This window comes from Cystoisospora suis (genome assembly GCF_002600585.1).
Source record: "Cystoisospora suis strain Wien I chromosome Unknown contig_5133, whole genome shotgun sequence".
NCBI lineage: Eukaryota > Apicomplexa > Conoidasida > Eucoccidiorida > Sarcocystidae > Cystoisospora > Cystoisospora suis.
Window position 1 is genome coordinate 1 of NW_027157925.1, and position 14,189 is coordinate 14,189.

The window sequence follows — 14,189 nt, forward strand, 5'->3', positions numbered from 1 at the left end:
TCATTCTTCGGTATGCATCTGCCCCATATGCGGCAGATGCATACCGAAGAATGATGGTGACAAACCTGGAGAGGGCACGTAGTTATCGCCAGTTTCCGCCGGAGAGCATCAAGAGCGCGCTTCGGGTCAGCGCCATCACGATCAAGCTTATTCACAAATACCAGACGAGGAACAGAGTACCTGGAAGACACCAAGAATCGGCGGGGGTCACAGCCTCGAAGGCAAGGGTCGGTCAGAGAATATCTCAGACTTGCAAAGATTGCGAAACCTCTCGAGCCAAATTCATGCCAAAAACCATGGAGAGTCTAAGACGTCAGGGGAGATAGTTGCAAACGCTGTCCTAACAAAGGTTCAGACTGATACTTTGGCGTTTTAATCACGAGATTCTTGTCCAGCGGTAGCGGAGATATGAACAAGGAAGGCAACGGTCCAAGTGTGTCTAGCCAAGCACCGTTTACCCATTCCAACGGCCCTAGCTCTCGGAGTTCCAAAGGACTAGACCGACCCTGCAGAGCCCCGCGTTGTCCACCTTGCGAATCCATTGTACACCCATAACAGTAACGTTGCTGCGCATCCGGCAGCGCCAGTGCTCCGTGCCTCTCCCCCTCAACCGGCGGGGCTGCAGCGAACCACGTGTCCCACGATTCCTTACGCGGGATGCCCGCGCGGGGAGACCGTTTTAAAGGACATACCAGTGCAGGCAGAATAGGCGACTGTCAGCCGACGTGAAAGCGAGATCAAGCACATGCACATCTGCAATTGCACATCTGCCTTTGTGTACAGAGATCTAGTCACTCATCCGGCTCAGCTATGAAATAGAAAAAAGTATACATTTGGATTTGGAGATAGCTGTGTAGCTACTTGTACTGGTGTTCGGGTTTACTGCCCCGCAAGTTGAACGAGGGAGTTTTTCGAGCTATGAAGTACATCAAAACTGCCCCGCGCTAGCTCGCTTGGGCAGCAGTTTCCCCGCACAAGTTAGTGAGACTGGCAAAGCCCCAGTGAAGGGCCGATCGTTTTGTAAAAAGTGTCAAGAACTCTATGTAGAACACGCTTCAGATGTTAGAAAGAGCTCGTCATACTATGCGAAGCCGAAGTTCACAGAGAACCCGTCTTTTCTCACCTCTTCATCTGTCTATCAACTGTTAAGGTCTGGCTCTGAACTCCGGCAACTCCACAGCAAACAAGAACTGCTCCATCGAGCACCCTTAAAGCTCTCTCTACTTCTATCGTAAAGTCTACATGTCCAGGAGTATCGATGATATTGATGTTGTAATCCGTTGTAGTGTCAGAAGCTGGGGAAGCAGACTTCTTCGTGTTGTTATTCAACCCCTCTGATGAGACAGCCCAACTGCAATACGTGGCTGCCGACTGAATGGTGATGCCTTCGTAACCGCGACATCGCATGCAGATGAGAAAAGAGACACGGACAAAGGACAAAGTGCGGATTACCGGAGTGAACAATGGAGCGGATGTTGAGCTCCAGCTTCACGTATCATTCTGAAGGGTTTGAAGTTAGGATCTATGCCGGGTGCGGGCATCAGATGCATCACGCAGATGTACGTTGTCATGCACGAGCGTGTATATCCAAACAGCCGAAATAGGAGAGACGAGATGTAGCAAACGAGAGAACTCTATGACTTTGCCAGGGGCGAAGTGGAGGAGCACGGGAAATCTTGCAGGTGATAGAAATGGACTCCTTCTACGCTGAAGCCTTTATCGTCGTTGCGAACTAAGAGAAAGGTGGACACGTGACAAAAGGTCGGCGTAAACACTGTGTACAAGCGCGCGTATACAGATCACCATACATGAATCTAAAATAACATACCAGTGTCCCTGCATTGCCGCACACAGACACAGTCTGGCACTACCCACAAATAATAGCATGAACGTGAGTCGCTGTTACCGCACATTTGGACGAGACCAGAGATAACCCCCACGGCACCCAAACGTGTAGGTCTCGACGCTTCAAGCAGTTGATCCCCCACACGCAGAGCTAGCATCTTGCTCCGTCTCCTTGCCGGTCCCCTTCACTCGGAGTCTACTACAGCTCTGTCTTCCAGAAATTCGGATGAACAGGGGTAGGAACGTAAGTAGACAGGGCATCACGGACACAGTGATGTGTACAGATGTGTATATGCGTGGTGGCTACATACATGGATCTCTAGATGTACGGGTATGTAAATATACTGTCTGAAAACCACGCAGAGACAGTTGGACATATGGAAGGAAAGCCATAATGACGCATACACAGAAGATGGACCTGTATATATATCTAGACAGACAGAAAGAAACAAAAATGTCCACTTATCTCCAATATGAAAAGGGAGAAACCACGGTGTCCTTTACTGATAGTGAACTCAGGACGCTCTCTCTGCATTAGGAAGAATCTTACGCCCGGAGAGAAGAGGACTGTCAATCTATTATGCTGCTCAATGCAATAAACGCATACCTTTCTCTCTTTCAAGCTCCATACTATCCATCTTCGCTCCTACCCCGTCGCTGCCTCGGACTTCATGAATTGCGGAAATTCGGCCTGGAAAGCGAAAAGAATTGTGTAGCATACCCCGGTACGGATGTCATGCAGAAAAGCCGACCCTGTACGGGAACCGCTGGAAAGTACGGAACTGAATTCGGATGTAGACTACCAGGTACACAGAAGCAAGTCGTCCTTCACAAGAGGCGCCCGTCAAGACTGATGCGCTACCAAGAAGGCTTGGATGCAGGTGGATAGAAAGGAAGGTTGGGAAGTCCACCGACGGAGATCGCTAGACTGGCAAACACCAACACAGTTTGATAGCAGGTGCTGCTTTGTTGTATATCAAAATGGAAAAAGGTCGCAAGGTGCTACCTTCTTCCTATGACCGATTGTCTGTCAAAAGAAGGTTCCTTCCACGTAAGTCGAGTCAGCTGTATTGCCCTGCCTTGTCCAGCCCCGTGTCTTCGGAAGCAAGCTCCACTTTTGCATGAACTCACTCTTGAACACGGAGTCATATATACATATATATATCTTTGCGACGACTACAGAATGGCCACCATATATATATATATATATATATATAACCTGTGCGTAAGGAGGATTCACATACAAACACGCATAACGACACAAGTAAGCAAAGTGAAAACATCTACGCAGAAACCGTATAGAGAAAAGTCAAGGTGCTTCACGTACAGAGGCGATCAAAAGGACATCCTCATCGCAGCTGGGCGCGCTGGCCCCGCCACATACAGGTATTTATGTATGTATAGATATGACCTGTATGACGGTCACGATATATACACGCATATATGCATGTACCCCCAGGAGGACGGTCTCGACATATATATATACAGACAGGACAGTCGTGCATGCAGTGATTCCCCGCAAGAATATTACCTGGAAAGATACCTAGTTCATACAATTGTGTAGTGACACGTTGATCAATCATGACAGAAGCTTCAGTTGGGACGATTTTCCTTCTTCTGCCCCGAGACAAGAAGACGCACATTGACACACCTGTATAGAAGAGAATCCGTTCTGTGAGGGTCGTCTTTCCACTATCAATGTGCGCGCTAATCCCTATATTTCTCAATCTCCTCATGTCATCCTTCGAGCCCTTTGGCGATTTAACCGTAGAGAATGGACGTAGTCTTGTAAGAAAGAAAGACGGAGAAACAGAGGAAGAAACGGGAGTCGATGAAGGCCACGACGGTCTCTTAAGAGACATAAAGGAGCATCCAGACGCATCTCTCTGCTGATGATCTCCTTTGAAACCTCCCAGTGATCTCTTCGGTGAAGCCTCCACCCTTCCACAGTGCTTCATGCACGTAGAGCATGTTGACAGGAATTTGTTGGTTAAGCTATTCCGTCTTTTCACAGTGCATGCAGAGACTTTAAGAAAAAGACTCTTCGCCTGGGAAGGCTGGGGAGAAAAGATAGAAGAGGTATGAAGTGAATGCGCCATGGGGGGGGGCGGGGAGAAAGGACAAGAAGAAACCAAACATGTAAAGGAAAGACAAAAGAGAGCCTAGAAACCAAGAGACTTCGCCGAGCTCTCCTCGGAAGGAAAGGAACTCGCGTCTGTCCCACCTTCGAGGTGGTCTTCTCCCCCTGGGTCAGCTCTCTGAAACGGACTAAGCGGACGCCAGAGACAAGAAAGAAGAGAGATGTCAAGAGGGCGAGGAAGAGGGAGAAGACAGAGGGACAAAAGAGTCCCTGAGTGCTATTGAAGGAGAGGAAACGACTGCAATGATAGAGGAAAGGTTACGCAGCAGTCGAGAGACAAAGGAAATACCGGAGCTTCAATGTCTTAGCTGTCTACCTCAGGACGAGGCAAGCTTCTTTTTCCTGAGAAGAGAGAAGAAACTGCCAGGGGGGGAGAAGAGACAGCGAAACAAATAGAAACGAGAAGAGACGAAAACATGAAGGTTTGGATGCTGGATTGTGGAGTTTTTGGAGATGCCGAGGAGATGCTATGAAAATCTGGGACGAAGATCTGAGAAGATCCTCTAACAAAACAGTTGTCTGACGGCGGAAGGGAAAACGAGAGAAGATTGAGAGGTGTAGATACAGTACAAGGAGCCGTGTGATCGGTGTCGCTTGGCGCGTTGCCTTTGTCTCATCGGCACAGATCGATTGCCGGCTGCAGACTCAGGTGGGGACAGGCATCTTTAGGAGAATAGCATAAAGAAGCGGCAAAAGAAGAAGAAGGTAATCTTCTCCCCTTTGCTGATGCAGCGTATTCTACTGACTGGTAAGAGAAGAATGGTGGCGTACCTAACAGAAGGAAAAGGAAACGAGGGGGGTCACCGAGGAAACATGAGAGTCGTATTCATAAGCTAGAGAAGGGCGAAGACCCGGTCAAGGGTATGGGGGAGGCTTCGCGTATACACATATAGTGGATAGGTGTACAGTCTATGTCTATCCGTTCATCGTATTCGTTGTACAAGGAAGCAGACAGTGAAACGTGTGATAGAAAGGACTCCAGGAATAAACACATGAGTCTGTCGCGATGGTGTAAGAATTCCGAAGACGCATGTCGGAGGAGCCTTCTTGGAATGAATGCGCATCTCCGTCGGAGATAGGAGTATCGATTTCGGTCACGCACGTTGGCTGCATGCCCGCGCGCATGCACGTAAGATCCGTAGATGCATGAGTGCCTTGGCCGGGAGGGCCGGGTATCGGTCGCCTGAAAAAAGAAGCTGGAAAGTAGCAGAAAGAGCGAAAGGCGCCCAGATAGGTAAGAAGAAGAAACAACCCAAGACAGACTTCAATGTTTTTATAGGAGATACGAAGAGCATCCGGAGATCTTGAGGAAGGGAGCATCGACGATTGAGCCCGATTGATTCAAAGAGCCTCCACTAGTGAAGCACGATACGCAGCTCACAGACTAAGAGTAAAAGATGCAAAAGAAGGACACGAAGGGAAGATCCCAGTGGGGAAGAATCATTACGAGCCGGATGAGGGAGAGGCCAAGAACGGCATAGTGCATGCGAATGTCATATATTTACTTCCCGACAGCTGCATGCACATGCCTTCAAGGCATCTATGCATGCATTCATGCAAACGGCGTGACAACATTTGGCTTCCGCCTCACTTTCGATCTCTTCCTTGCTTTAGCCTTGTCACTCAGCTTTCCGACGTAGTTGCAAGTGACACTGTGCACTTGCCCATCTCTACTCGCCTACCATTTCTAAGCCAAGTCGGTACAGACGCACCCACAATGCCATGTTAGAGTCCACCTTGCCATTCCCGTCCTTCTCCCCCTATGTTCTGTTCTTTCTTTACAAATAAAAGCGTCCATCATACCTCACTCTTCTTCTGTATCTTCTGTATAACTTGGAAACTGTCCAGGCAAACACCTCTCAGATCACTCTGTTTGGCGGAGGAGCTCCTTGCTGTCTATCATCAATAACATACACACGTATCTCAAAGTAGATAGGGGGGGGGCCTCTTCTTTCTTGGCGTCATTTCTCCAAGAGTCACCTCCTAAGGAACTCTATTGATCGTTTCCTTTTCATCCATGTTACAGAATCCTCTTATTGCTACTGGCTATGGTATCTTCCCTCGTGCTTCTCCCCTTCATGTTAGTCGCCGCAGTATCTTTTCCCACGATTTCTACCTCCTTGGCTGGCCCTCTACTGAAACCCTCTAAGACTCATTCAAGCTGAGTACCAAGGTCTTCTTCGCGGTGGTGTACCGCACTCCCGCCTGAAAAGGTTGTCGGCGCTTCATTCGCCTCTTGTCGCCCTATATCAACGATACAAGAGATGAAGTCGGACTTACATAGAGATACCGTCATAATATATGAATGCTCCTATATGTGTGCACATATAGGGATCATATCGGTACACTCCTCCTTATATGGGTATATAAATCTATATGTATGTATATGTCTGTGTATGCGTCGGGAGTGTATGAAGTCTTTGGCGGGAATGCGTAACTATGTCTACATAAACACTGAAGAAGGGCTACAGGAGATCTCTGACGCAGCTTGTCCCCAGCAGGGCATGATGCAGTTTCCCTTGCATCTATGCGGGGTATAGAGTTCTTCCTCTCCTTTCATGTAAAGACTTCTTCAAGGAAAGAAGGTTTCCGGGATGGCGACGATCTATCGGGAGGCAGGGAGGATTCTAGATATGATGGAGACACGAGGCTGTGGTCTGAGGGCTGCTCTCTACCAAGGTGGAGGAGGTGACAGACACAATCCTCTCCTTCCGAAAGTAAGCGCATGTATGCCGTACCATATGAAGTTTATGCAGACGTAGGTGTCTACTCCGACAGTTGTAAATCTCGAATCTACAATACGTAGACAGCTACCTGATGTCTCTAGTACCCACACAAGCCGTACTCCACTGCGCTCATTCCATCCACTGAGAATTCTCTCTTTCTTCATGATGTCACGGGTTGAGTGCATTCTTCCTCCCATATAGGACAGAACTAGATAGAAGAATCAGAAAGGAAGAAAGAAAGAAAGGCATATAGATAAAGAGATTTACTTCTCCGCCTGTTATGCGAGGTGCCAAAGTATTGAAGTCCGATTGTTTCATTCACTTTGCTTTCTCTTTCTCCATTGCCGCTTCATCTAAGACCTTAGTCTTCCTTCTTCTTCTTGCCGGACAAAGACAGCTCTGGTTCATTCTGCCTTTCTTTCCGTCCTTAGTTTCTCTTCTCTCTCTCTCTTTTTTTACTTCTACTCCCTTCCTTTCTTCCTTCAGATCTGCGCATTGGTCTGCCGCACAATAGAACGAAAGGCGGACTTAGAAGCTCTCCTTGCCTCCTCAGGCCTGTGTGGCGCTTCATCACCCCAAGACACCGTTGAAGAGAGAGTCTCTTCTGCTTCTTCTCTAAAGAGAATGAAGGATAGGAACTTCCAAAGGCAGTCAGAAGAAGAAGAAGGAGAGCCAGAATCTCAAGACTGTTTGTCTCTTAAAGTGGGCTCTCAAGACAAAGGCAATTCGAACAACCAAGGAAGACCAGCCGCTAAGGGGATCCTACTCGTTATGACATATGATCTTGTCTATGGCCGTGGGCGTATCATAGGGGGAGGACGATGTAAGCGTCTGTTACTTTCGCATATAAGGCTACCGGATAAGAGGTTACTAGCAGGAAGGGAGAGATATGGTTCAGAGGGGAGCCGAGGTGAATGCCAAGAAGAGTCAAGGATGAAAAGTAGATTGAATGATCACGAAAGGAGTTATGGTTCGAAGGAGAAAGAAGAAGGAAGGGAAGGGATGGTGAAACGAAAGAACGACGAAGCCTATCCAGATTCTCCTGCGATATGTGAAATGGTCTTCCCACGATATTTAAGAGTCAGCTTATCTCGAAGGTCTGTTTCAAGCGTTTTAACTGAGCTAAATGCATACCTTCTTTCATCCTGTTCTTCATCTTCAACTTTTCCACCCTCCTCTACCCCTTCTTCCTTAGATTCCTCTCTCCATGACGGAGACCCTTCCTCACTATCTCATCAGCCAGCACCTCCTCTGTCTCAACCGGCTTCTCACCATAGTCTCTCTTTGTCAGCTTGTTCGTCTGGTACTGTTGAGACTTCACATCATGTGAGTCGTTTCTTATCTTGTTCGCCGAAGCCTCTCAGTTCTTCTCTACCTCTTCTTCCTTCCTCTGATTCCGCACCGATCATATCACGTGACCCGTTGCTTCCATCGTGCGGACTACGTGCTCCGCCGAAGGCATCACAGCTTCTTCTCAATCATCCTCTTGTCAAAGAAGGTATTGTAGCTCTACAAGATAGGGCTAGCTCTCTAGCTGCGTTATCTGCTGATATTCAACCGGGGGACTTCGTCCTTGATGCATGTGCTTCTCCAGGAAGCAAAACGCTTCATATCCTAGGTACGAAGGCACGAGAGTAGAATCCTTGTCTACTATGACAGTGGTTTTGCCTTGAGGTACCGGCCGACTTACCGCTACGTTTCTTCTCATAGAGGCGCTGATTTTCTCGTTGGGTTTCTCTCCTTCTGTGGGTCATGCTTCTCCACATGAAAGGCTGATGTTGGTTGTACTGTCTTGTCTAAGAGAAAGAAATGGAACGGGGGTTCTTGATCCTCTCGTTCCAGGTGTCTCCTCACTGGAGTGAGGGTTCGGATTTACCTGCATGTACAGTCCGATTCCTACAGCGTCACGTTTCATGGAGGGTAGCTGCTCTCTACGCCACAATATGTATGAGACTCCACGCGTCTCTTTTTCTCTCTTTGTTGCGCTTCATGTCAATGCTGTGTTCATCTCTACGAATCCTCTTATTACATTGCCTGTAGCCTTATCGTTCATATAAGAAGATAGCCCTGAATATTCGCTCATTAGTAGTACCCAGAGGAGTTCTTCATTTGCCCGTGAAGTCGGCGTTTCGCTCACTTTTGATATATTGAAAAGCTTTCTCTTCTCACGGTCGGCTAGCTGCTTGAAAGAAAACTGGCGACACAGTTGGGTAAGTCGGTACGAGGGGTCCCTTTCGATATACGGATATCCAAGCTGCTCTGCATGTATCTAATGGTGTCCCAAGAGGAATTACATTGTGTCTTTTTCGGAGCGCTCGACATGCACGTCTCGTCAATCTCAACTGCACCTAGCTAGTCCTCTCCTATACGTCCGACGCATATTTCTCTAGACTAGCTGTTACGTAAGGGCATGCCTCGAAATATCGTACGCTGTATATACATGGATACGTGTCTCTCGTCCCACCCGAGCCCCTCTCAGGACGGTGCGCTGTGTCTTCATGCTGTCATTTTTTTCTTTAGACCTGCTTCACGGACATGGACATCTCATTGCCCTGGAGCGAGACTTAGATCGTGCTGTGGTCCTCATTCGCCGGCTTCTCCTACAGGGTAACCTAGACGGGCCTTTTTTGGCTAGCGCTTGTTCACCTGCTTCTCGTCTAAGCTCTCCGCTTGGTGCTCCGGGCCCTGCTGCACCTTCCACAGACTCGCCAAGTCATCAGGAAATGAAAAACGTAGACAGACTGAAGGAGAGCCTGGATCAAAAGCGTAATAATGAGAAAGTACATCGGGGGGACGACGACGTCTTTCGTACATACGCACGCAAAGCGTCTCAGCAACCTCTTTATTTCACCAGTCGGGGTCATATACCGGGTAAAACGCCTCAGTCATCTCCATCTTTGAACAGTTCTTGTTCTCCATCGTATGCACAGGGCCCCTCTTCTTCCCGCCCCACATTGGGTTGTCCCTGCTTGGCTTTGCGCGGCCGCGGTTCTCCGTCACCTGTCTCGGATCCGTCCTGTGGACATCCTCTACTGTTAGTTGAGGTGCGTGTGACCGACTTTTTGAGAATCTCCGGCTTTGACCCTCCATTCTGTTACGTTGAGAAACTCGTTCTTGATCCGTCTTGTTCCGGTAGCGGTCTACCTCTTCATAGACTCAGTGCTCATGGTGATTCAAAACACTCGTCTCGTCTCGTCTCCGTTTCTTCGGCGAGTACCCAAGAAGATAACAAGCTAAACAGTAGGAAAGGATCTCGTGTCCATAGCGAGGGCTTGTTACCTCTTCAGGGCAGTCACCGAACAGACCAAAACACTGTCAGAGACATTCCAAGCTCGGTATCCGATGATGATAAGGTGTCGGCGCACCCCAGCCAGAAGCTTGCTGGCAATCTGGTGCTGCACAGACACAAGGGGAGAGAAACAGGAGAAGCAGGGCCCGTGGCGGATTCTTCGCAGACGCAGTCTGGTTCGGAAACATCAGGAGAAGCACGGAGGACACAGAGAGGACAATTTCAGCTCGAAGGAGGTTCTGTACCTAGGGGGGAGACACTCTCTATGGGAATAGGGAACGTTGCTGAAGATAGCGGCTTTCATGCAACTCCATCTTTGAGCGTCATGTCACGCTTATCACCGGAGAAGAGCTCTCTGCGTCGCGTACAACAGTTAGGGGCCTTTCAGCGTCGCTTGCTAGCACACGCGCTGACGAATTTTCCCAGTGTGCGGGTCTGCTGTTACTCAACCTGCTCGTCATATGTCGAAGAGAACGAGGGGGTTGTTGCCTACGCTCTCGAGGAGATCACAAGAGCACACGATAATGCTGGTCGGTGTTGTTCGAATCAGGCTCTCTGTGATGACAAGAAGGGTTTGACAGACCGACCGGAGACTACTAGAGGGACTCCAACCTCTGGGAAGAGAAACATCACACATTTCGAAGCACACGAGAAGCCTACCTGCGTGAAGGAAGAAAAGGAGAATGAGACGGAGGAAGTCAAAGTAAAAGAAGGGCTAGGAGCGAATTCCGAGGAAAAGGATTGCCAGGGCTGCAGCGACGTGACAGAAGCTAGGGGGGAATCACAAACTGAAGAGGACGAACACGATATGTGTAGCGAGTGGGAGGTGATACGAGGGCAGCAAGTGGACAGTCGATGGTTTCCATCTGAAGAAGGATTGGCCTGTCTCCAAGCAAAGCTACTGGAAGAACAGGAAAGGGGCAAGATCTCAACCAGAGATATGGATGCGGCTTGCAAGCGTAGTGCAAACGACGACTTTGACATGTTGAAGACACGAGGTCGGAAGAAAGGTGACGGCTCGCGGGATAGAGAGACAGAAATCCTCTTTGAACGATGGAGCCGTGTATTGAGCAGATACGGACCAGCTTGTGTTCGCTCGAGCCCAGCAACGCATAGCTGTAGAGGCTTCTTTCTGGCAAGATTAGAAAGGAAGATGCCACAGAAACCCAGAGAACACACCGGGAGAGGAGAACCCCCACAAACAGAGACGCCCGGCTGTGCTGCAGTCAGACAGAAGAGGTCGAGACTGACCATACTGGAGCCTTCGCGGGCATGTCCTGGGGGAAGTGGATCATTGGTGGATAGCTTAGCGTTTGGAGAGAAGCAATCTTCAATCAACAGGAATAGTAAATGTAGAAGTACCGGCGAAGCTTGGCACGCAGGACACGCGTGGCATCCGAACGGAGCACGAGACTGTGGGCTCTCCGAGAACAGTGATATTTGTGTGTGTCTTCCGAAAGGTAAAAAGAAAAGGAAGAAAGGACAGTTTGTTATGGAGGCCGGTCACGATCCCGCGAGCTCACAGGGTCAATGTATGAATCCTGTGCCAGCAGAGCAGAAGGCTTGCAAACCGGCACACACATATATAGAGACAGCAGGGAACGCTTCTGCCAAGTGGGGTACTGACATAACAAGAAGTTCACCAGGTCAAAGTGCTTCGAAAGGGAACGTCAGTAAGAAAACCAAAGTGCAGCCAGCAAAACAGATACCTGGGTCAGACGTACACCATCAGGACGAAGTCGCCTCTCTGGACGGTGCAGCTTGCAAACGGATGAAAAAACTGAGATCTCGCGCACCCAGCAGATGTTCGAAGCGAGGGATTGTTGTAGCGTGACACTCTTTGCTAAGTGTAAAGGCGGTCTAGGGTGCTTGTAAGTGTTCAGATCTTTTCAGCCAGTCAACAGCTCTGTGGCCTCCTCGAGTTTAGGTGACGAGGGTTCTTTTTTTTGCAGAAGATCGATTCAAAGCAAGCCATATGCCGTATAGCCTTTGCTTCCGGCACGCTTTTCGCGATGCGGCAGCCGCCCAGAAGTGACCCACCGCGCTCGAGGATGTCGGCAATGGAACTCGTAACTCAATCATGAGCACTTGGGTCGCACCCGTGTGTGTAGCTCACAAGTAATTTGCATTATTCGGTTAGTGGTAACCTCCGCTACGCAACGGCGCAGTATCGTAGTCAGAGGGGCTCACTTCTCCGTGCATCGGAGATAGCCATTAGTCTGTGTTCTTTCACCGCGAGTTCACGTATGAGTTCTTACGGAGATGACACAACTGAAAACAGAACACACGACAGAGTACATCAAGCTATTCTCTTTCTTGACTCCGTACTGGCGAACTCGGGACGCGGCTGTATCGTGACAAGCGGACACCAGTACAGGTGCCCGGACACATCAGTACCATCTAAGAAGCAGCAGAAAGTGCCTCTCCCGCAAGTCAGAAATGCAGAAGAAAGAATCACCGAGGTTGAAACATGTTTAGCTCGACAAACGGAAGAACGCGAAAGTGTGCTCGTCCCCCGTGGACATCAGTGGGCTTCACCGGCGATCTGCTGCTGTCATGATTCTTGCTTTTTATGTCCGCCCCTGCTGAAGGTATATCTGTCCTGACTACACGCAGACCCAAACCGCAGAGAGACGGGCGCCAAAGACGAGACAACATTGGCCTTCGCTGATAGCAGGCATGTTTGTACAAATCGTCAGCTCCGCTGTACGAAGAAGCGCTAGAGCCGAGCGGCACGCGAGTCCAGCATTCTTGGAACTTATGCCATTCCTCCTGGACAACAGGAATAGCTTCCCGGAACATGGCTGTGCTGAACAGCACCGTGCGGGCACAGCCCTACGTGACTGCAGCCTGAACTGGCACCGCCAAACGGAAACACTCTGCGGCCAGAAATATCCAGTATCGATTTTTTCCGTGCCCTCTTGAGTTCATCGTATGGCTTCTGTCAGGGAGGTGCGTTCCAGGACTCAGGCATAATACGCGCTGGAGGCGTGAAGAAAAGCCACGGAGTGAAAGCGTGGCCGGGGTATGAGGAAGTGCGCAGATGTGTCTTGCACGTGCCCGACGCGGCAGAGTAAGGCATGATGTACGAGCAAGTCTGTTCCCGCATCTCATAGTACGTACGAAGGACCCAAGCACTCGTGAGTCATCAACATTCTCTAGGGTAGTAAAAACAAGCAGTGAACTCAGCATACTTCATTTACGCCTGAATGGCGGGCATCCAGGCTGTTGTAGACCCCAAGCCTGCAATGCCACAGCTTGGGATTGTCCAACTGACCCGACCAAATACCGAGGCATGCAACCTCCGCATAGGACCATTTGCCCGCTCTCTTCGCGCAGAAGGCTGGCGGCACGGAAGCTTTGACGATACTGCAGAAGGGAGTTTGTATGTCTCCCTGATTCAACGAATTTGACAAGAGAAAACGGTCCCCACATACTGAAAACGGAAGTTTGTCTTTCTGCTTGGCTCAAAGAGTTCGACAAGAAAACAGTTCAGAAAGTTGAATCGGATGATGGAAGCATTCGAGAGTCGGAAATACAGAACTGCCGGTAGTGCTGTCCTCGCGCGCAAAACTGGCCAGATGTTGGAGCTAGTATTCGAAACAACGGCCTCAGGGTCAATGATCGTTGCAGAATTTGAACGCCAAAAGGGGGCACGATACGGCTTTTCCGCTCTTTTTTTTCCTCCCTGATGAAATACCCGGCAGTCCACAAATCTGGACTGTTGCTCTTCAGAGTATAATAGCTTGCATTGAGTTTTGAGAGAAATTCTGAGAAAAGGCGGGAGTGTTTCCCGCTCTCACTCACGAAATCACTACCATCACCCGCAGCCACAACCATGAGGCTACCGGTGTTTTCATGCAACGATTGACAATTTCGTCCCTTTCCTGTTCAGCCTTCTTCCCTATCATCCCCTTTAGATTTCGATGAAAATGTATAAAAACAGACGCTTTTATCCGGGAACCCAAACGCGAAGATTTCTCATGTATTGTGACTACCGTCACCGCATCAGTGTCCAGGCGGACCGACCACGCAACACATCTGTCCCGAAAACAACCACAGACGGAGAGTTTTATTCTGCTACATTCTCACGGTCGTCGTATAGCTTACGCATGGAAGGCAGCTAGCTATGGACTACCAGCTCGAGCTCCAGAGTACCACCTGCTTGCTCTACTTCCTCCCTTCCTTC

The 14,189-nt window shown here is 49.3% G+C and overlaps 3 protein-coding genes across 3 annotated transcripts; 1 reads left to right on the forward strand and 2 right to left on the reverse strand.

The window, feature by feature from the left end:
• Positions 1-32: 32 nt before the first annotated feature.
• CSUI_008890 (elongation factor) lies at positions 33-5,362 on the reverse strand (the record flags this gene model as incomplete). The annotated part of the gene is made up of 4 exons (XM_068069009.1): positions 3,497-5,362; positions 2,453-2,536; positions 1,124-1,334; positions 33-180 (listed from the first exon to the last, which is right to left on the reverse strand). Coding segments are annotated over exons 1-4 (891 nt in total), but the record flags the coding sequence as incomplete, so codon positions are not given.
• A 256-nt stretch (positions 5,363-5,618) lies between these two features.
• Positions 5,619-11,980, forward strand: CSUI_008891 (nol1 nop2 sun family protein). The gene is made up of 3 exons (XM_068069010.1): positions 5,619-6,702; positions 7,198-8,329; positions 9,232-11,980. The coding sequence occupies exons 1-3, from the start codon at positions 6,580-6,582 to the stop codon at positions 11,832-11,834; spliced, it is 3,858 nt and encodes a 1,285-aa protein (XP_067919014.1). The 5' UTR covers positions 5,619-6,579; the 3' UTR covers positions 11,835-11,980.
• Positions 11,981-12,800: 820 nt separating this feature from the next.
• Positions 12,801-14,126, reverse strand: CSUI_008892 (uncharacterized protein). The gene has a single exon (XM_068069011.1). It carries the CDS (start codon positions 13,838-13,840, stop codon positions 13,493-13,495), a length of 348 nt encoding a protein of 115 aa, XP_067919015.1. The 5' UTR covers positions 13,841-14,126; the 3' UTR covers positions 12,801-13,492.
• Between the last annotated feature and the right edge of the window lie 63 nt (positions 14,127-14,189).